The 22,865-nt window shown below is 45.8% G+C and overlaps 1 protein-coding gene across 7 annotated transcripts in view; it reads right to left on the bottom strand.

The window, feature by feature from the left end:
• Thada (THADA, armadillo repeat containing) overlaps positions 1-22,865 on the bottom strand; it is a 303,931-nt gene that overhangs the window by 66,235 nt on the left and 214,831 nt on the right. For 5 of the 7 annotated variants that reach the window (XM_006239705.5, XM_006239707.5, XM_017594120.3 and 2 more), the window contains 2 exons: positions 20,442-20,560; positions 214-308 (listed from right to left, as the gene is read on the bottom strand). In XM_006239705.5, coding sequence (XP_006239767.1) covers positions 214-308; positions 20,442-20,560 — 214 coding nt within the window. Of the gene's footprint in view, positions 1-213; positions 309-20,441; positions 20,561-22,865 lie in introns of those variants that run through there. The other 2 variants (XR_010052081.1, XR_005505507.2) reach the window with 2 other exon arrangements.

The raw sequence follows: 22,865 nt of genomic DNA, 5'->3' as shown, positions 1-22,865 counted from the left end.
AGTTGAGTTCACACTATTTTCTGGATGACCAATAGAACATATTTGATGGTAAAATTCCAAGCAAACAAGGGCAGATTTCCTTGCGACTTCTAGGAAAGAGCCTTATAGATTCTACTGGTCAGTCTCACACACTTAGCTGTGGGCGAGTGAGTGTGCTGGAGCGCTGCCTAAGACTCTACCTGCAATGTTCCCAGGTAGAACTGCCAGTCATACCTGTGTGCTTCCCTTCCTCGGGTCTGTCCAGGCAGTGAGTCAGCAGGAAGAGAATATCAATATACACAGCTCTGGTTACCAAGCATGGATTTTGCCTAGAAAAGTAAAGAATAAAGAGTAAATTGCCGGGGTTGGGGATTTAGCTCAGCGGTAGAACGCTTGCCTAGCAAACGCAAGGCCCTGGGTTCCGTCCCCAGCTCCGAAAAAAAGAAAAAAGAAAAAAAAAGAAAAAAAAATTGCCAGGGCCTTAGGAAAGAGAGAAATGGGTTTTTTTCTATTAGGTATGTAATCAGGCAGCTATATTATACTAAAAATGATTGAGTATTGTGAGTAGGAAGAAAATCAGCAATCTGTAACAAAGTGAGTCCACGAGCCTATGACAGAGGCTAGGTTTGTGTCTTAGTCACTGTTCCATTGCTGTGAAGAGACACCATGACCAAGGCAACTCTTACAGAAGAAAACTTTTTAAAAAGATTTATTTTTATTTATTCTATGTGAGTACACTGTAGCTGTCTTCAGACACACCAGAAGCCGCCATCAGATCCCTTTACAGATGGTTGTGAGCCACCACGTGGTTGCTGGGAATTAAACTCAGGACCTCTGGAAGAGCAGTCACTCTTACCCACTGAACCATCTCTCCAGCCCTAAACAAAGCTTTTAATTGGAGGCTTACATAGTTTCTGAGGCTTAGTTCATTATGGTCATGGCAGGGTAGTGTATTAGACCACAGCATCCTGGTCAGGGTCCTGTGTGGGCTTTTAAAACCTCAAAGTCCACCTCCAGTGACGTACTTTCTCCACAAGGTCACACCTACTTCAACAAAGCTACATCTCCTAATAGTTCTAATCTTCCTCAAATGACTAGGCATTCAAATATAAGAGCTTCTGGGCCCTTCTTACTCCAATCACCACAGTCTGTGTGAGGGCCCAGAAGACAAAACTCTGTCCTGCTATGTTCCAGATAACCTAAGACCTCAATGTCTATCCTACCGACTTGACAACACGGAGAAAGCATATGAAAATGCAGTGCTGTCCTCTTAGCTGGAGAAAATGGGTTCACTGCTGGCAGTCTCTGGTTATGAAGTTCACGTATTTAACAAAATGACCCCTACAAACAACAGTCACTGAACAACAGATCAACACACACTGGAGCTGGGGTCCTCCTAATAAATGAGATGTTTTTCTTTTTTCAATGACTGGCTCATTTAACCTTGGCTCTGTAAGGCAGATCTATAGGTAAGCAGCTTAGATCTTCATTTTAGAACAGTGCTTGAAGAGTCCTGGCTCTGAGTCCCAGTTCAGAATAAGACTGTATAGGCCCAGATTTGGCGTGCTGAGGACCGGGCACCTTTGGTAAAATCAGTAGGCACAGTGGGGTCTGATACGTAGCTTTTGCCACTTGTTATCTCTGTGACCTGGGCAGACTGCTGCTCTGTGACAGCACTGACCTTCTTGTCTCCCTGTGAGGCCCTGGAGCATTAATTAAGGTGTCAGAGTGAATAGGAAATGGCATCCAAGGTCTGTCAGGAAGAGACATCTCAGGAGGGTTTAACCCTGTCCTCTTCTACTGCCTACCTGGATCTGGATGGCACAGTGCTATGGCTGGGGGAGTGTGAACCTGACCTTCCCATCCTTGCACATGCACAGCTCTACTGCTTCCCTACAGCCTGCTTCTACCTTCATCCTCAACTGCACACATCCTTCGGCTGACACACTCTAACATGAAAAGCACCTTTATCATGTATGGTGGTGTACACCTGTAATCTACATATATGTGCAGAAAAGGTTGTTGTCAGGCATCTTTCTCAACTACATCTATACTTTCACTTTCAATTTATAAGTATTGTGTCTGCATGATATGGGGGTGATGAGACATAATTTGTCTCTCTCTTTCCACCGCCTGGGTTCCAGACATCTAACTCAGGCCATCAGCCTTGGCAGCAAGTGCTGTTACCCACCCAGCCATCTCTCCAGTTCCCCTATCTCTTAAAAAATTAAAAAAAATATTGTGTGTGTGTGTGTTGCTCATGTGTGTGCTGTGCACACAAGCCACAGTATACGCGATGAGGTCAGAGGACAACTCTGTAGAGGGTTGTTGTTGTTGCTGTTGTTGCTGTTGTTGTTGTTGTTGTTGCTGTTGTTGTTGTTTCTTACACTTCTGTGCGTTCTGAGAATTAAAGCACAGGTGACCAGGCTCATACAATAATCTTTACCCCCTGAGCCATCCCTTTGTGTTTTGAGTGTGAACCTGGGCTAGACCATCTAGCTAGCAAGTCGTAAGGACTGTCTTGTCTCTGCTTCCACAACACTGGGATTACATGCACGCCCTGCCTTGTCTGGCTTTTACAGACCCTTACACTTGGAAGGCAAGCCCTCTACCATGGAACCAAGCACTACCCCAGACCCTTGTCGTTCTTTCCCAGCCTTGCCCATCTTTGCCTTTATCTTGTTTTCCTCCATTTCCCAGTCACAATTCCTTACTGTTATCCCTCCCTCCCTCCCTCCCTCCCTCCCTCCCTCCCTCCCTCCCTCCCTCCCTCCCACAGTCGCATCAGTGTTAGCAGCTGGGATCTATCCTGCCAAAAGACTACTCAGGGAGCAGAGTCAGAAAACAAGCAGCCAGCCTTGGACAGAAACCCCGTGGACTACAGGGCTGAGCGAATGTCCCCAGGAGCTTTGTGCTGGGCGGGGGAGAATAGACAAAAAGAATGGCATTAGGCCTCTGAAAAGTCTGCCTAGTACCACAGGGACAACAGAGAGCCGTAGATAAGACCCAAGGAATTAAGAGGAAAAATATATACAATCTATAAGGATGTCTCTACACTGTTTTATTTTGTATTGTCTTTTGAGGCGTTACTGGGAACTGAGCCTTGGATGTCAAGCATGAGAGGCAAGTGCCCTACCACTGAGCTATGGTCTCAGTCCTCATGAGTAAGTATGGGCAGGGTAAGAAGGGAAGAATTCAGATGGACAAGTTGATCAGAGGGCACTTTGAAATATGACAACACATGTAAACTGTTGGATCATAAAGAACTAGGCATGTGTGGGAAAGCAAATACTTTGCTTCAAATGAGTGATCTTAATGTCCTAAGTTATTTGCTGGCTACCACATACTCTGTGGCCTTGCAGTCACAGCCTCTTGCCTCAATGTTTTCTGGACAAGGTTGTGGGAAACTGGTTTGCTTTTAAAACTCAGTGAATACTAGGTTTTTCCAATGATATTTTTAGCTAGGCTAATGTCTTTTATATGATGATGATGATGATGATGATGATGATGATGATGATGATGATGATGATGATGATGTTGTCATATAGCTCAGGCTGCCCTTCAACTTCCTGTATGTCAGAGGATGTTTTTGAACTTCTGATTCTCCTGCTTCTACCTCCCAAATATAGAGAATATAGGTCCCTGCTACTGTAAAACCTACTGATTTTTTTTTTTAAAGTCAAGGTTCAGTATGTAGCCCAGGCTGGCCTTGAACTTGCAGTGATCTCCAGCCTGGACTTCCCAAGTGCTGCATGCAGCAGTTAACATCCTTGTAAACATTCCTCAATGAACAGAACCCCTGCATGTTTCCTAAGCACACACTGGCTGCTGAATTCACTGCTCCCCGAGACTCTGCAGGGACAGACCACTCTGGTTCTTCATGAGTTTGAGACTCTGGGCCAGCTTGTTGCAATCAAAATTATGAACAGAGACTCGTGGTCACAACACAGTCCATGCTGGTTCTGAGGATCTCAGAGAATGATTCTGGCTGAAGTCCCCCATTCATGGCTCCACCCTCCAGAATAGCCACATAGTAGACCCATGTAGAGTCAGAGACTTGGGTTTTCTCTGACCTGGCTTCTCAGTCAGGAAAACACTTTTTTCTTTTTCTCTCACTCACTCTGACTTGGACACAGTATATGTGAGTTCAGGGTGAGCCGGAGGTTTGTTCTTGGTCTGTCAAGCCTCTTTGATGATGAGAATAAAACCTCAAGGAGCAGCAAGCCAGCTGGACAGCAAACAAGCCACACGGTTTTGGGGGAGGCTGGGATTTTTTTTTTTAAACATTCAAATGAAAAAAAAAAATCCTGGCATGGGCATAGTCTAATGAAGGTTTACAGTGTTTGACGGGAACTAACAGCCAGGCTCAGCCCAGCAGAACAGTGTTAGAAGGTGCAGGGGAGTCAGGCATGAGGACTAAGTTTGTATACAAGAATGAAAATGAAGGCTCTTTGAGAACCTTGCTTTTTTCTTCCACCAGTCTTTGTAAAACTCACTTGTCTCTTTACAAGCACCCAGCAGAGAACCTGCTGAGTACGTCCTTGCCTTGGGAAATTTCTGAACTCCATTACACCTTCTGCCCTCTGTCCTGGAAGCCGGGGGTTAGAGATGGAGTGCAGGGCATATCCACAATGGCTCCAGTGTTTAGAGGATGGCAGGAGCCCTTGGGAAGCCTGTGATAAATTATTTACCTCTCTTAGCCCTTCCGGAATCCCAGAGGCTGCCGATCTGTTTTCACTAAGGCCTGTTCATTCAGAAAACATCTCCTCAGAAGTCACTAGGAAACAGGAGGAATGCCAGGGTCTGGAAAGAGGACGATGACACAGTCACTGCCCTCAAGGAACTTAGAGCCCTGGAGAGTGTTTTCAACTCCAGTGTGTATGGCCCACTCCATCAGCTATGAAGTAGACTGATGGATCCTGACCAGTGAAAGAGACAGGATGGAGACAGAAAAGGGGTTGGGAGAGAGAGAGAGAGGACACTAAACTCCAGTGGTATTCTAGAAGTTTCAGTACCTTAATACAGGATTTCTAGAAAGTTTTTGCCCAGAATGATTAATCTTGTATATCTTTAAGATATAATTAGTGCGAATGCCATCATTAAACCACTGAACTGAGAACAGGACCCCCGTTGAAGGAATCTTAGAAAGGACTGGAAGAGCTTGAAGGGGCTCGAGAACCCTTATGAACAACAATGCCAAGCAACCAGAGCTTCCAGGGACTAAGCCACTACCTAAAGACCATACATGGACTGACCCTGGACTCTGACCTCATAGGTAGCAATGAATATCCTAGTAAGAGCACCAGTGGAAGGGGAAGCCCTGGGTCCTGCCAAGACTGAACCCCCAGTGAACGTGATTGTTGGGGGGAGGGCGGCAATGGGGGGAGGATGGGGAGGGGAACACCCATAGAGAAGGGGAGGGGGAGGGGTTAGGGGGATGTTGGCCCAGAAACTGGGAAAGGGAATAACAACTGAAATGTAAACGAGAAATACCCAAGTTAATAAAGATGGAGAAAAAAAAAGATATAATTAGTGAAATGCAACAATTTTAAGTAAAATAATAGAATATTTCCCTAACTTTTAAATTCTTTTTCTAGGTAAAATACACCTTCCATTGCACTGAATGGTGATGTCAGTAAGGTAATAGGTATGCTAAAAGCTAACATTCCTGAAAACAAATCTGCTGAGTCTTAAGAAAATTGAATTAGATTCCCTGGGGGTGTGTGTGTGTGTGTGTGTGTGTGTGTGTGGTGGGGGGCTATTTAGTCTGTTTTTGAGACAAGAGTTTCTCTGTGTAGCCCTGGCTGTCCTACAACTAACTATGTAGACCAGGCTGGTCTTGAACTCACAGAGATCCTCCTGCCTCTGCTTCTCAAGTTCTGGCCAAGTGCTGGGATTAAAGGTGTGTGCCACCAAGCCTAGATGGTATGAGTGTATTTTTGAGACAGGGTCTTGCTGTATAACTCTGTCTGGCATGGAACTTGCTTTGTAGACCAGGCTGGCCTTGAGCTTGTTATAGTTCTCCTGGTTCTGCCTCCCAGAATCTGCTGCAGGCTTTGAGTGTGCAAATTATTAGCTATTATTCAGAATTTCAAGTCATAGTAGATTTCACAAGTCAGGGTGTGACTAGTGTATCTGTATGCATACAAATACATAGCTGCACACATATCTACTGGCCAACCTTGTAAAAGGTTTTTTTTGTTTTTTTTTTTTGTTTTTTTTTGTTTTTTTTGGAGGGAAGGTATGGTGTTTTTGGCCATTTAAAACAAAACAAATACTTAAAACCTATTAGTTTAGTGGGAGAAACATATAGCCTCTCATCAAATGGTGGCATGAAAGAGGGATCGAAGGATTAAAATGAAGGCTGTTGGGAGAGGGGATAGATCTGGTAGGAGTCTGGGCAGCAGGCCAGCACTGACCCCACAGAGGAAGTGGTACACCTGAAACTTGAGTCCAGAGCATCTATAGAGAACGCGGTGTTTAGAGACAGGACAGAAGGGACCAGAACGGAGTGCTGCAGGAGGATGAACAGGAGCAGGAGGAGAGCTTAGAGTCAATTGATTGTAAGACTAAAGGGCTGAAGTTCCTGTGGATCATCCCAGCAACTAAAATCACACTGGAAGGCTGGATGCCACTCAAAACTGTGAACCCACACGGACGCTCTCAAAGAAACAATCCACTTTGTGTACGTAACAGCAAACTTTTCCATAAGAACCCATGGTTATGTGCAGAGGGCTGAGAACAACTGTTCTGCTTCAAGCTCCTGCTGTTGATATCTAAGTCTCAGGAAAACTGATCTGGACTTCCCAAGGAACTACTCCCCAAGCTGTGGGTAGACCCAAGGCTAACCTCTGCTGAACACTATAGGGGTATCCTGCTGAAGGAGGGGGGGGGAGGGGGAAAGAGGCCTAAGTTTTGACCTTACGGAGTATATAGTTTTTGTAAGGGAGGGGAAAAACAAAAAGCAATGTAAAGGAATGTTATGAAGGAAGACGGGTTTGGAGACATGGAAAGACTTGGGCTGGTCAGAGGAAAAAGGAGGAGGCACCAGACATACATCAGTTACAGCTGACATGTCTGAAGGAAGGGGTCTTGAGTCTCAGCAAGGGCTCATCCTGGGCTGGGTACTTAAAATTGCAGATCAAAGGAGCCAGCGAAGAGGAGCAGGGGCTTCTGGCTGAGAGTGAGTAGCCCTGGCCTTCAGCATAGCCACACAGGGGCTGTGGTCATGGGGAGGAGTGACAAGGGCCATCAGATTAGGGAGGAAGAAAGGTGGACAGAGCAGGTGGGAAAGGAAGACAAGGCCAGAAAATGGCAGAGAAGGCACCGTTTACATATAATGTTTGCAACACACTGTTGTGACTGGGCTCTTGACCCTTGCCTGCTGTGCTGGGCCCTTTATTTAAAATTCTTCTCCAAGCGTGTCCTCTGAAGATGCCTTTCCTGACCACCTCAGAGGAGCTGCTGTGCTGGCTGACTTTCTGCTGACAGTCTCTGGGTCTCCCAACTGTCTGTCCCTCTTACAATCCCAGCAGCTCAGCACAGTTTGTGGAGGCTGTCCACAGAGCTTGTGTTTGCTTACAGAGCTGCTGTGGCTGGGATGTAGGAGGTCTTCCTTTGAAGCAGGCCACATTAAGCCATGTAAATGTGGAAGTGTAAATTAAATAAAGAGAAGCTCCTGCTCCCATTCTGATTTCCATTTTTACCACAGCCTGGGCAACTAATCAACATATGGCATTCTTGGAGAAACAAATGGAGATTTGTTTAAGCCACAATGCCAAATGGTCATGAATTGCAGAATATGTAATTTTAAACAAGCGATTTCCCTCCCCGGTACCAGCTAGGATTCAGATTTGAAGGCAAGCCAGCTGGCAGCAACATGGGGTTGGCAGGCTACCCGGTCCTGAGATTACCTTGTCCTCCTAAGGGGGTGGTGCTGGTAGGCTGAGTGATTACTGCAACTAAAACCACCAGTGCTTTCACACACACCCCAAATGGAGAAACTTACATGTACTCCTCCTTCTTGGGCTCTTAAAATGAAGCCTTTCCTTAGTGCCCTGTTCTGGTATGGACCAGCCTTCTGGGAACCTGCAGAAGGACCCTAAATTGGAAGTATCTGGGAAAGTTACGAAGGCCCAGCCGCTTGCTATATCCCTCCATGCTTCCTCCTGGGGCACAGCCTTTCTCTGAAGGGAAAGGATTCAGGAGAGCTGAGGCCTTTACCCTTTCACCAGGGCCCTAGGGGAGGTAGTCCATAAGTCTGTGGTATTCCAGTCTGTGGAAGGCATGGCCCCTCTCAAGGCAGGTCTGAAAACACTCCTGCTCTGCTTCCCCTCTGCCACACACAAAGGGGTCCTGCAATCTCAAGCCATGACTTCCCCTGTTGCTGCATGAAGGCTCACCTGGTCTGTTCAGAGGGCCTGCAGGGAGCCCCTGTACTCCCGGAGACTTGTGTTTTTCCATTCTTCTATTAAGCATCTTTTCCTTATTAATGCACTACTATTCAAGCTGTGTGCAGAGAATGATGAAAAGGAGACCTTGTGTGGGTTTTGGGATTTGTTCAAAGCCTGGGAAACAGTTTTATGAGAGATGCATGTTTCCCTCCCTCTGTGACTTGTTTAAAAGTAAAGTTTAATATGCTGCCAGAGAAATTGCCGGTTAATAACTTCATAAGCTATGAGCTGGGAATTATGGGAGAGAAGTGGTATCTAAGAAGACCTTTTGTAGTTTGGTCTTGGAGGTTACATAGCATTGATTATGCTATAGGATGATAACTGGGCCTCTTTATTCTTCCAGCTCACTTTCCAGCAGCAGACAAGGATAAACAAGCAGGGAGAAAGGGACCCTCTGGATGCTGAGTGACAAGTCTGGATGTATCATAGGGAGAATGTCTTATGTCATGTCTGAGAAGCTATGGTCATGTGAAGTTGGCCAGGTATAGGCTTGAACCTTGGTTTCAGCAATGAGAGCAATAGAATAACAGTATACCACATTTTACTGAAAAAGTCATCTTAACAATATTCTTCTTTAATTTTATCTTTTTACTAAGAAACATAGACATTACTTCTCCATTTTTCAGAATCAACAACACTGTTCATAGAGCTCAAGTAACCACCCCAAAATCAGGGCAAAGCCAAAAATAGTCAAGGTTTTCCAGACAAGCACATTGTATTTATGCCCCTAAACACAACTCCTGAAGAGAGAGTGAGTGCCAAGCATAAAAGGCTATGTACCCACACACGCCAGTGTTGCTGTGCACCCACACACGCCAGTGCTGGGCCTCTTTCCAGCCTGACATGCTAGCAGAGCCTAAGCTACTGGACATAACTTTTACTATTTCTGTTTCCTTCCTTCCTTCCTTCCTTCCTTCCTTCCTTCCTTCCTTCCTTCCTTCCTATTTTTTGAGTCGGTATCACTATGTAGTTCTGGATGCCCTGAAACCTACTTTGTAGACTAGGCTGGCCTCAAACTCAGAGATGTCCCTACCTCTGACTCCCCGTGCTGGGATTAAAGGTCTGAGATAGCACACAGGCTTATCCTAACTTTAGAGCTTTCAACTCTGAAGGTAAAAATGGAGCCTCTGGATGGTACAGGGCACACTAGTGGGCTCCAAGGTCTACCTGGCAGTGCTTCCTCTGATTTTTCTATAGCATGCTCTCCCCGAAACCCAGGCTTGAGGCTTCCTGTTCAACAGTCTCAAGAAGCAGGCCCTTCCCAGAACACAGGCTGTCTCTTCATCCTCAGAGAGGAATGGTCTCTCAGCCTGCATGGGAAGGAGCTCCCAGACGTGCAGGCGGCTGCCATCACTGTTGAGGCCCAGGTGCACAGGCAGCTGAGGGCAAGGAGGAGTGGAAGGCAGTGCGGCAGTGCTGGGCCTCTTCCAGACTGCTCCGTCATCCAGGCAGAGACCTGCCCCTTCTCTACAAGTCTTCCTGGAAGAGGGCTAAACCCCGGGCACACAGGGCATTTGGGTACAGGGCCTAATGAGCTCAGTACTGAGGCAGGCGTATTGCCATACAGTCTGTATCAGAGGTACTACCTCCAGATGGTCACTGCTACAGGACAGTGGGCAGCCAGGAGAGCTAACCTTCTCAAACACCGGAATCTATACTCCGCCTGGCCTGCTGGAGTGGGCCTCTCAGGAAGAAGCCTGGAACAGCAGCCTCTGATAGCAGAGTGTAGAGCTGGGTCCTCTACAGGAGGGTGGCGTCTGCGAGAGGCCTGGGTACAGTGCCGGCTTGTAGGATCTTCTACAAGGATGATCAGGCAGAGGGAGGCGGGGCAAGAAGTAAATCAGAGCTTGTTAGTTTCACCCCTAATTGGAACCATCTTCTGGGGACTACATGTCTGTTACAATGGCTTCCCCCACCCCCCAATCACCTCTTCACTGTTCTGAAATAGGGAGTCAGGGTACTTCTTTGGTCCGCTCTGTGCTTCAATGGGAGGGCAGCCATGCAGGTCACCTCCAGGCCCCACCTCTGCCTGAACTATAATTACCATCTCTACTAGGTTTTAGCTTCAGCATCTTGAGTTTCCACAAAAGCTTCTTTTTGAGGGAAGAACTTCCCCAAGTGAGATAATCTTTATATTCCCTTTCCAAGTAAAAACTCCATGGTTCTATGGTCCTCTTAACAAAAACACAAAGACAAAGCCATGCCATTCCCATTACTAGTGACAGGTGACTGAAATTTTGGACTTCAAGTGTGTCTAGGAAGCTGCCTCTCACCAGGGTCTACTGAGACCAGCGATTGTTTCTTACAGTCGTGGACCAAGTACAAATTCCTTTAAGGCCACCCCGTCTGAGCAGCATCTCCTCCGCTCTGTCTGCCCACTGCTCGTCATGTGTGATGCTGTAGTGTCTCACTGTAGCATCCTGAGGCGCCATCTTGGCGGGTTCTTTCCTATGACTTCTGCTGTTTCAAACTGCACTCCTGTTTTAAAGTTAATCTCAAACATCCACCTCCCCTGGAAAGCCTTTTCTTCTGTACTTTGTACCTGCTACCTCCACTGCTATTTGAGCTCCACTACTGGTTAACTTTTTCATAGGGACCCTGGACTGCATTATAACTAGACCATGACAACTGAGGCCCCACTGAGGCTCTAGTCCATATACTGAAAGTGCTCACCACAATGCTGAGCTCTGTACTGAGGCTCCTTGGTGCATGAGAAGCGGATATTGTTAATTTACTCAACAAAGGCTTGTCTGTATCCATATAACCTCTCTCATTCTGCAATCAAATAGCATTAGCCTTATCGAACAACTAAACCTCAGCTAGCCTGTAAAGAAGGTCTCTTTCCTCCTGGAACACTTCCTTGACCCCTCAACCCACAAGCTAGCATTTATTTCTCCCATCTCAGCTCTTATTTCAGTCCTTACTAAACTCTTACTTGCTCTGGTTAATTTGTTCTTGTCTTGGTCAGACTTGTTTGTTTGTTTGTTTGTTTTAAGAGATTTATTTTTTACTTTATATACATGGGTATTTGCCTGTATGTATGTCTGTGTACCGTGTGCATGCCTGCTGCCTATAGAGGCCAGAAGAAGGCACCAGACCCCCTGGGACTGGAGTTACAGATAGTTGTTAGTTGCCAGACAGGTGCTGGAAACCAAACATGAGAACAAACTCTGTAAGAACAGCAAGTGGTCTTAAACCACTAGGTTATCTCTCCAGCATCCTAATGTGGTTTCTGAAACAGGGACATTATCTTCCACCTTATATTTATATTTTGGCTTTTGAGACAGGGTTTCCCCACTGCAGCCTAGGCTAAAGTGGCAGCAACCCTCCTGCCCTGGCCTCCTGAGTGCTGGAATTATAGGCCACAGAACTGTGTCCTAGAAGTACCATTCATTTTACATTCTCCAGTATGCTACTATATTATTCTCTACTGTCTGTGAACTGGAATTGCCTTTAATTCACTGGGCATGACTCAAGGAAGATGCTGGTTTATCTAAGAGACCGAACTTGATACACTTTAAAAGGAAAAAAATACCCCACTGTACTAGGGTTCTACATAGTATTATGAAAATCCAGGTCAGACCAGGACAATATTGTGCAAATCTTTGAACAGCAATATTTCATCCCCACTTTCACACAGCAATGAGTAGAGGAAGACTTATTTCTATGCCTGCAAACAAGCTCCAGTGTGGGGTTACAGATTTTGGTGTTTAAAAAGCATAAAGCATCAGCAGTTGGGGACTGAGCCTGGTACACAACTGTGTGAAGAGACTGTCTTCCACTTTCCACTGCAGTGTGAAGCTCCAATCCTGAACGACATGCTACAAGGCTTAGTTAGACAGAGTAACCCCATCTCACTGCTTTACCCTGGCTAGCTTGCAGAAGTCCAGCTGTCAGCAAGAAACGCTTCCAGTTTAAAACAGCTTGCTCCTTGTTACAGTTACAAAAGTCGTATTTAATGAAGGGGATGTTCTGCACCTTGTTTCACAGGTTTGGGCTGAAATGTAACTTCATACTTATGTTGTTTTAAAAGAACAAAAGGATCTCCTCTCGAGGTGTCATGGCCTTAAACATTCCTGAGATGTCTGAAAGGGTCTAAGTATGTACCAATTTCATCTCTCCCACTACTCAATTCTTCACCAGGTTGAAGGTGACTTCAAGTAGGCTGAGTTAGAGGAGTAAGGAAGAGTCTTAATAGAAGTCTCTTCTTCCCACAGAATCTCAGGCTGAGACGAAAGCAGTGGTGGTCACATTCTCACTCATTCTGTCCTGTCTCCCAGATGTGGAGAAGAAGGAGGTGAGGGACTGCTGGGGAAACCGTTTAGACAAAAGAAGGGAAGGGAGAGAAGGAAAAGGAGAGGAGGGGAAGAAGAGAGAGAGAGAGAGAGAGAGAGAGAGAGAGAGAGAGAGAGAAGAGCAGCAAGCTCAGCCCAGCCTACACACCAAAGCAAAGCTGCTGCTGGCGGCTACGTGACTCACGGCCTTGCTGAGACTCGTGTGCCTTCAAGTCTTGGCAGGGACCACAGATGATAGCCTTACAATGTCCCATGATCACCCGACTACAGTAGCCCCTCTGGGCAGGACTCCTGCCAGTGGCATAGAGGTGGGACAGCAAGCTGCAGCATGGCTGAGGGCTGATGCCACACTGTTTCTCAGGTCACTGCAAAAGAAGAAGCTATTTCCTGTGGAGAGGAGCGGTCTAGAACACAGGAGACTGGGAAGGGGCTGGGGCCATGGGATGGTAGAAGCAGACCTAAGCCCCAGTATTTCTGCCCTTGCAGTGTAGTCTCTCCTGTGAATAATTCTGGTGGTTAGAAAAGATGTGCTGTCTTCAGCTGCTGGGAAGCAAATGGAATTCTTTCTAGAGCCCATTCTGTAGCTGGCCACAGACCCCTGAGCAAGACCTGGGATTGCTACATACAAGCAAGCTCCAGCCTTGTCTCCGTAAGCACATTTTACTCACATTTTAAAACCCATAGGCCCTCAAGGGGAACAGCACTCAACTTACCGGGGACAAGTAAAGAAGAGCACAGGGGTAGGAGGAGCGTGCAAAGGAAGTGGGTCAATGTTACAGTTCAGAGTCTGCAAGTCAGAGTTGGCTTGAGGGACCAAGTACTAGAGCTGGCCCTGAGAGTAGCTCTTTAGCAAACACAAACTCTCCCATACCTCTTTCCTTCAACACCATTTTACTGAAAACGCAACAAACAACTCCTCTCCCAACACACACACATTTCCAAGGCTGCTTTCCTCCTAACCTTGAGACCTATTCTTGTGTTGTCAAGAGCTTGTTTTCCTCATCAGACTATCAGACTGTTATTTTACAAAATGACAAATATCCAACTGCATGCCAACAAAGCACCAGTCCTCCCACAGGCCCTGAGCCACAGGGACGGCTGCTTGGACCAAGGAATGTAATTTGCCCACAGAGTCCTGGTATCATGCAGGCCTGATGTTGGGAGAGCATGCAGTCCTGATGTTGGGAGAGCATGCAGGCCTGATGTATTTGATAGTCTGCTCTTACAGCTCCAAGCTTCTGCCTAGCAAGGGAGAACAAGGCCATGAGGGCGAGAACATCTCTAACTGGGATATATATTTACAGAGGCTGATGTTTGGAGCCGGCCAAGTACTTAGGCTCTCAGGTCCTACTTTCATCCTAACTTGTGAGTTCTGAGCATACTTCCTTTCTGAGAAGCTCTACTCTAGACAGGAAGTCCTAAGTCCCCAGCATAACAGTGTCTGGACAGATGGAGGCAGTAAGGTATGGGAAAAAGCTTGACAAAGACTTGGCAGCTGAGTCCTCAATAAACGTTAGTAGTTTTCAGTGGGGTTCGCACCTGGCCAGCTATGTGAATGGATGGATTCTCCTGACCTCTGTGGGCTACAGTTCTCCACATGCATAGAGCCGAGGAATGGGGGTACACTGACTTCATGGGGTTTTCCACATTTAAAATTCCAAGCCCAGGAGTCTGCCTGAGAAACTGTTTTGATGCCCTCTTTGCACACTGCAACTGTGGTTTTAAGAATAGTTGCAGTGCTTAATACAGTCTGGCCTAGCTCAGACAAGGCTGACAAAGTGACCTGAGTCTATTCTACCTTAGCCACACCTTAAAAGAGGAAATGTGACATGACCTTCAGGGACAGTGACCACATGAGGGTCCCAGGCTTCAGTGGACTTGGGAAGGGAAAGGCATTTATTTCTAAAGCAGGGCCTCTCAGGGTAGGAGTCGAAGCCTGTAGGGTTTAAATCTCTCCAGGTGATTCTGGCGCTCTAGCGTTAGCCTCAGGAACTATTGTTTGGAATGAAAACTTACTCCAGCCACCCTGGCATTTGTTAAGTGCCAAGACCAGGAGTCAGTCTCCTGTGGATCCTAATGGGAGGACAGCAGTGATGTGGGCGAAGCATGCTCTATTAACAGAGATGGGCAGGGTCAGAGTGTGCCACTGCCATCCCAGCAGTGGGAGGGCTGTGACCAGACCCTGGGTGTGCACCGGAGACTGGCCTAGGCTGCGGTGCAAGAGTCTGTGTGAGAGTAAAAGGAAAACAATCACCATCTGCATGCCCATCCCCGAGGGCGGAGAACGAGAGCGGACGTGCAAACAGGCACATACAGAGAGACAAAGCACACAGCTTGCCACCAGGATCTGAACAAGTTGTTAGTTTGGTACCTGGCACCTCTGGCAGAGCACGCAGTATGCCCAGGCCTAGCGGTACCCTTAGAAAGCCCAGGGAAAAATCCTTAAGAAGCAGAGACAAAGGTTAAATAAAGTGTGTCAGTTACTGTGTTAAAACATTAAAGTTGAAAATATAACTATACTTGTTTGACTTATCTCTGAACTTATGCCAAACTAAACTAGTGTTATACACAGGGCGTGCCTCCACAGGAAAATTAAATTTCTAATACCAAGAGAATTTTGAGATGAACTCATGGAATCATATATACCATGATCCAGAGTTTGGTGCAAAATAGGCATTCTAAAAAGCTTTAGAAAACCTTAAAGTTTTGGCCAAGGTCTCCATACACTGTTGGCACCTGTAACACTGTGCTCTCTCTCAAGAGACTTAGTCTACTTTTAGAAATGAAACCTAAGGCCAGAATTACAGACTGACTCCATATACATAGTCATACACAGAGAAATTTTTATTAGAACATTATTTAGGATGTTAAAAAGTAGAGTAATGAAGCCAGTTATAATGGCACATGTTTTTAATCCCAGCACACTTGGGAGGCAGAGGCATGCAGATCTTGGTGAGTTTCAGGAGAGTAAGAACTATATAATGAGACCCCATCTCCAAAACCCAGCAAAACAAACAAATAAACCCAAATCTGTGTGTGTGTGTGTGTGTGTGTGTGAGAGAGAGAGAGAGAGAGAGAGAGACAGAGAGAGAGAGACAGAAAGAGAGAGAGAGAGAGAGAGAGAGAGAGAGAGAGAGAGACATAGAAAGATGCTTAAACCCACTTGTCAACAAAAGATTCTTTTCCTAATTAGAAAAGGGAAAGTTATTTTTTGTAGAGATGGTTAGTGGTAGGAAGACACCCACCCCCATTAAAAAATAACCCTGAAGAAATGTCAGTACAGATTTTGTTTAGAGCACTTGCTATTTTTAAATGTTTTAAGTATGAAGCTACTATGTTACCCCAGCCCTTCTATCTGTAAAGCTAACCCTGTACCATGAAACAGCATCTCTTGGCTCTCCCTCTGCCACACACCACTCTGCTTTCTGTGTCTGTGAATGACCAGCTCAGCCCAACCCTCTCTCCAGGCACCTCCATGCGGTGGCTCAGGTCAGATCTACCTTGCTGGCTGCAGTAGGGCACTGGCCTACATGTGCAAAGTCCTGGGTTCAATCCCTAGCACTGGGGATGGGAGCTTTTCTTTAAAGATGGAATAATGTCACCATATGTATATGCCATATTTTGATATACTGTCAGCAACGAACACTGCTGTTCTGTGGTTTAGTTACCAGGAAGAAAGTTGCTACAAGCAGGGTAGCACAACTGTCTAAGGCCCTCTCTCTCTGGGTACTTAGAAAGAGAACTGCAGGATTATATACTGATTCTAATTTCAATTTTTAAGGAAGTGAGATAACCATTTTCCATAGCAGTCATAAAGTTTTAAGTAATAACAATAGCAAATATTTTCATATCACCAAATGAAGAAAGGAAGCTATAATTTTTATACTGAATGGAACCTTAGCTATGTTAAACAAAAACGGGAAAACATAAAGCAGTCACATAAAACTGTTAACCAATAACACGGTTCCCACTGAACTGTGGTAAGAGTGGACTTCATTTTTATATTCCTTTTCAGATTTGTGGTAGGCTATTTTTCCTTGACATGAACTGATAGTCCATGAAAACCACTGAAGACGTTCAGTTCAGTAGAAAATGTCTCCCGTTGGTCATTCCATTACCCACCCCACTGAGTCTAGCCGTACACAAAGCTCACCACTCTTTCCTTATCTTTTTGGGCTTTGTTTTTTTGAAACCATTTCACTGAGTAGCTCAGACTGGCCTGAAATTTGCAACAGCCCTTTTGTCTCTGCACCCCTAAGTAGTAGGATTAACACATGTGTACCCACACACATGGTTTATGTCATCAAGTTTTCTAAAAGGAACACCCAATACATATTTACTCTTTTATGACTGAAGGAAACATAAGATAACAAACCACTTCTAAAAAAAGTTAAGCCCAATATAATTGTAATCCTAAATCACAACCAAAGTAAATAAGCTGTTTCCTCTTCTTAGTCTGCTTGAAAGAGCTTTTCAAGTTCTTCCTGTTGGGCCTGTGACTCTGCTAGGACAGCCGAGTTGCAGCCTGCAGACAGCAAGGACAACAGGAGGGCCATCCTTGGGGACTAGAGGGCATCCTCCTGTGGCATCCCTAGACAACTTTTCCAGGATGGGGCTCATTCTTACTTGGTTCCTGACCTGGGCAGGCTTTCTGCCCCACCAGGAGCTGGTAACTGCTGCCCTCACCCCAGGGAAAGACGGAGAATTGGACTGAGAAGGGAAGGCTAAGAAAAGGGAGAAGGGAGGGATGGGAAGGATTAGTGAGCTGATTTCCGTGAAGACACTTGACATCCTGGAATGAAAAGTGGCCTGGAAGAGCAGACTCCATGTGCTCTACTCAAACCACATTCCCAGCTGGCCATTTATCATGTAAAAGTCTCCCCCAACTGTGCTCAACCAGATCATATAAATAAGTCCTTATTATTCCTGCAAAGTCAAAACATGAATGTATGACAAAAGTCTGTGTGCTTTCAACTTAAGAGTCCAAATTTTAAAATTCGGTTGATCATCCATAGATCCAATAAATTTTTTTAAAAAGAAACTTTTTGGAACAAAAGGACAACTAAATGGCCCACACTCTCAAATTCTCGAGCTTATTGGACTGAATGAACTCAAGGGTTGAATAAACTACAGGAGGAGAAATGTGTTACTGCTAGAACTTAAACCGATAGTTTCTTTTCCCAGCAACAGTAATTTCTCATAGGTTACACTAGAAAGCTGCAGAGTCCTCAGTCCATCCTAGGCACCTTTATCTTTCATGTGTAAATGCCCAGGAATATACAAGGGCCTCTTGAGCAGTTAACTCTGGAACACTCCCATAGTAACACCTTCACGGCATAGCAGGAAGAAGTCAGAAAGGATTGCCTTGACAGGTAACTACCATGACCCTAAATGGGTTCATTTGAGCATGCAGTTGACCAGTGTAGACAAACCTCTCCCACAGCAAGAGACCCTCTGAGACGAGGCAGGCCCAGGACAGGTGTTGGTTTCATTACCTACATGGTATTCTATAGTTTTCAACTCAGCCTATGGGCATTTCTCAATGATGTGCATAATAAAGAAAGGCTCCTGCAAGGCTCTGGAATATCCTGAGCTTCTGCAGCAGGATTTCCTCCCAAACCCTATTCTAGGCTCTAAATACACCCTGATTAATACTTGTAAAAATGTATGTTGGGGAGTGTCTTAGTCAGGGTTTCTATTTCTGCACATACATCGTGACCAAAAAGCAAGTAGGGGGAGGAAAGGGTTTATTCAGCTTAATTGCTGTTTTATCACCAAAGGAAGTCAGGACTGGAACTCAAGCAGGTTAGGGAGCAGGAGTTGATGCAGAGGCCATGGAGGGATGTTACTGGATTGCTTCCCCTGGCTTGCTCAGCTTGCTTTCTTATAGAACCCGAGACTACCAGCCCAGGGATGGCACCACCCACAATGGACTGGGTCCTCCCCCTTGATCACTAATTGAGAAAATGCCTTATAGCTGGGTCTCATGGAGGTATTTCCTCAACTGAGGCTCCTCCTTTCTCTGTGATAACTCCAGCTTGTGTCAAGTTGACACACAAAACCAGCCAGTACAGGGAGTAAGAGAAGACCTGGCATTAGGAGCCACCCACTGAGTACAAAGTTCATACTTGGATAACAGAGAGTTGACTATAGGAAACAGGACTTTGGCTTTCCTGTACTCTGGGCAAGGAGGTAGAAACAAGTAAGCTGATGTGACTCAAGGCTTTATTTTCTAGGCTAAGAAAAACTCAGAAGTGAGTGGAAGGGATGATGACATTAACAGCATTGATTTGGACAACAGTGACAGGGTCCATGGGGATGTCTGCCAAGGTGGGAAGGCCCTCTCCAGCTGAAGAGTGTTGTGGGTAGAAGTAAGACTTCGCCAGCCATCTTCAGGCACTGAGCAAACTGAAGTCCATCCCTCCATCTTTTTTCTCATGCAACAAGAAGGAATGGACGTCCGGTGAGCCTGAGCAAAAGGGATAGATTCCTCCCTTATAGGCTTCAGAACCAACGCTTAACTCTTGTCGAGGGAATGGCTAAAGATGATTTTCAGCAGAAGATTCTTGGAGATCCCCCATTTCCTGATCCCCAGAAATAGTAGTTTGGAAGGCCTGACCTAATACTTGGTGAAAAGCTAAGGCACAAATGTAACCCCAGGTATCTGTTCTCTGGAAGTGTGTCTAGAGAGGCAGAAGGCAAGCGTTGTCATGCTTAGGGAAACAACAGCTTACCATAACCTCAGTGGTGATTCCGACAGAGAGGACCCAACTAGTAAGCATGCCCACAGTTAAGTATGACTTGAGACAGTCACTACATATCCATCACCACACCCACCACTTCGGACAGCCACCAGCGGCTCTCCTCACTTTCAGTGTGGCCCACCCAGTTTCCTCTGCTTCATGGATGGTTATCGAGCCATTTCACAAGGCCATCTTAAGTACCTCTGGCCTCTTTTCCCCCAAGACAGGTTTCTCTGTATAACAAAGCCCGGGCTGTCCTGACCTCAATTTGCAGACTAGGCTGGCATCATATTCATAGAGATTTGCCTGCCTCTGTCTCTTGAGTGCTGTGATTAAAGGCTTGTACCATTACCACCTGCAACTGGCCTTCTTCTACCTTTGTCAGAATTAACTCACACGGGGCCTTGAAGAGAGACTGTCCTACCAATATCTGGGGAGCTAAACAAAGATTTTGAACAGTGTTAGAGTTTTCTCTACATATAATAAAATGGAAGATTGTTTTTACTTTATATCACTCTTTATCTTTTATATTCTAAGTTCCAGAACGAGCACATGTTAAGAATGGCAAAACAGTAAAAAGAAAAAGAAAAAAGAAAAAAGAAAAGAAAAGAAAAATGGCCCCCTCTGCTTTTGTTGATATAACTTAGTCCTGGCAATGTTCTGGTCCCTTTTCCATGCAAGTCCCACCTTCTCCTCAGTGCCTTCTAGTTGCCCAAGGAGCCACGGCTTCTAAGGGTTTGTACAATACAGATGAAACAACAGAGTTGGGTTCTTGATGAGGGTAAGAAACAGCTGATATTGAATTGTATCAAACCCCTAGCCCCAAAACTCAGCAATTTTAGAAAAACTTTCAAGAAATACTTTTGTTCATCACAACGCAAAGGTCTAAAATACCCCCAAAAGTCTGGAAACTAATATGAATAACTTAAAAACTCCTCACACTAGAAACAGCATGTGGGGCTTTTACATACCTCATGGCTAGCCAGAGTTTGGCTTTGGTACAAACAGTGATGTCACTCAGCTCCTGAAGGAAATCTGCATTTATTCTGTGTTTGGAGTCTGTAATGTAGGCTTGTAACAAATGAAAAACCTGAACCAGAAAAGAGAAAAAAAATATTCTGCTGAGAAAAGGGTTGTTCTTCCCTTTTAGATTTCTTCAAAACAACCCCTCAAAGGAAACCGACCCTATCTTCATAAGAAAGCTTGCTGAAAAGTTTCAGGGCTAGAGGGATGCAGCAGTGGTAGGCAGCCCGTGGCCTGGCCAAACAAACCCATGCTCTCGGTCACTCCCACAATTCCCCACAATTCCCCAGACTGAGGATCACTGTGACCACAAAATCATCAACCTCAAGAGCTCCTTAGGTAGAAACAACCCATATGCTGAGTTCAGCTAAGAAGTGGAATTCCCTTTATGTCAGCAGCCTTACAAGAAACTAAACTCCAAGCCTGCATGGGAAGGAACTATGAGTCTATGTGGCTTAGACATAAATCTGGGTTCATTAGGGCAATGTGGGCTAATGAGGTAGGCACCGCACAGCATGTCTATGCAGAAGCAGGAAGCAGTGTCTGTAACACACCTTTCAGACTTCTCCTTCGCAGTCAGAAGGGTAAGCAATCAGATGTGTACACTTTCGACACTTACAAGTATATACCAGAATTAGGGGCAGAAAGAGCAGAGTCTGGTGTCTCGAGTGTTTATGTTTATGATGGTGGCGCTGTTTGACCACACAAGCAATCAGGACCATGTGCAATGTGCACGGCTCCTCCTCAGCAATGGCACCCACTGTGCTCTGTGAGGGGCACAGATCTTTGGAGAGGAATGGATGAGACAGAAGGTTCTCTGGCCTGAAAGCTTCAGGGCACACAGTTCCTTTGGTTCATCAGTCACCTATATAAGCAGATAAGGATGAAGGAAACAAAGTGCCAATAAACACAGTAAGAATTAAAAAATTCTATTTTAGCATTTTCTTTTCCTTTTCTGTTGCATCCTCTGCCAGGTGTGCTGGGATTATAGACACGTAAGCTGCCACACCTGGCTTTATGTGGGCTCTTGGGATAAGTCCAAGTTCTTTACTCATGGTACCATCTCCCAGTCTGTACCTTAGTCTTCTAAGTGCTGGGATTATAGGTTGAAGTCATGTGTCCAGATTCTCCCCCTGCTCCGCCCTCTTTTAGATAAGAAATGAAGTAGCTTAGGGTAGTCTCAAACTCCCTATGTAGCTGAGGATGGCCTTGAACCAGTTGATCCTCCTGCTTCTGCCTGCCTCCTGAATACTGGAGTTACAGGTGTATGCCACCATGCCTAGTGTGGGCTCAGCCCTTGTGTGAACAGTGAACACCTTCTCTGCAAAGGACCTGTTATTTTAGAAGCACTGATCACATGCTGCTCCCTTACCACAGCCTGCAGGGGCCAAACCACCCGGCATAGAGTCTGGAGAAGGGGCTGGCTGGGGCTTCTGTTTCTATGTGGTGACTGCCAGAGGGAGAAAGACCTCCCTCGGCCTCAACCTCCAGTGTCCCCAAAGGGCTGGCAAGTCACTGAGCCTTGCTTTCTTTTCTCCACAGCTGCACTAAACCAACCACCAGGGCTTTCATGTGTCACAGCGCTGTAATTAATCAGCAGACACCAGCAAAACACACGGCTGTGGAATTTACTTGTCAAGAGAGCTGTGAGGTTTCAAATGCTTCTCATTTAGAAGCAATCACTTCAGAAATAACCCCCTGTGGATGTTTAAGCCCTGGCCTGTATTTGCTCACCTTCCTTGGCAAAAACAAGACTGTTTTTGAAACGCTTGGTAGCTCTGGCTTATGAATGTCAGCCTACGGGTCCATCAATTCTGTCACTCTGGGCACACACCAGACAGTAATTGTAATCCTAGTAACTCATCAAGGACAGAGAGTGATCTGTCTGCACCTGACCAATGTACACAGCGGGGCATGCCGGCAACCGGGTAGACATAAGCAAGTAGGAGAGGCAGCGCAATAGAAACCCAGCACACGTCAGAGAAGCAGAGGGGAACAGAGCAAGGACGAGAGAAGACAGGGCAGAGGGAGAGGAGTAGCTTGCAAACAAATGTGAGATAGATTAGTACTTCTGAGAAATAGTAATGAAAAGATGTGAATGCATAGCCCTCCTCACATGACATATGAAAGGCTGGACTCAAGAAAAACGAGGCGATGGTTCAGTGAGAAGTTCAGGGCAGTTGGGTTGAAAGACACAAGGCCACCCTTCTCTCCTGCATTTGCCTACAGTGCTGGTACTGTGGTAAGACCCAGGCCTGGGGTGACTTGGAAAGAGCCATGAGAGAGAGAGGCTTGAGCTGCCAGGCCAGTGAAGGAGCAGGACTCACTGGCCACACAGAAGTGCTGATAAGTATACTGCCAGTTTACAACAG

This window comes from Rattus norvegicus, chromosome 6 (genome assembly GCF_036323735.1).
Source record: "Rattus norvegicus strain BN/NHsdMcwi chromosome 6, GRCr8, whole genome shotgun sequence".
NCBI classification, from domain to species: Eukaryota; Metazoa; Chordata; class Mammalia; order Rodentia; family Muridae; genus Rattus; species Rattus norvegicus.
This window is presented reverse-complemented; position numbering and strand designations above follow the sequence as displayed.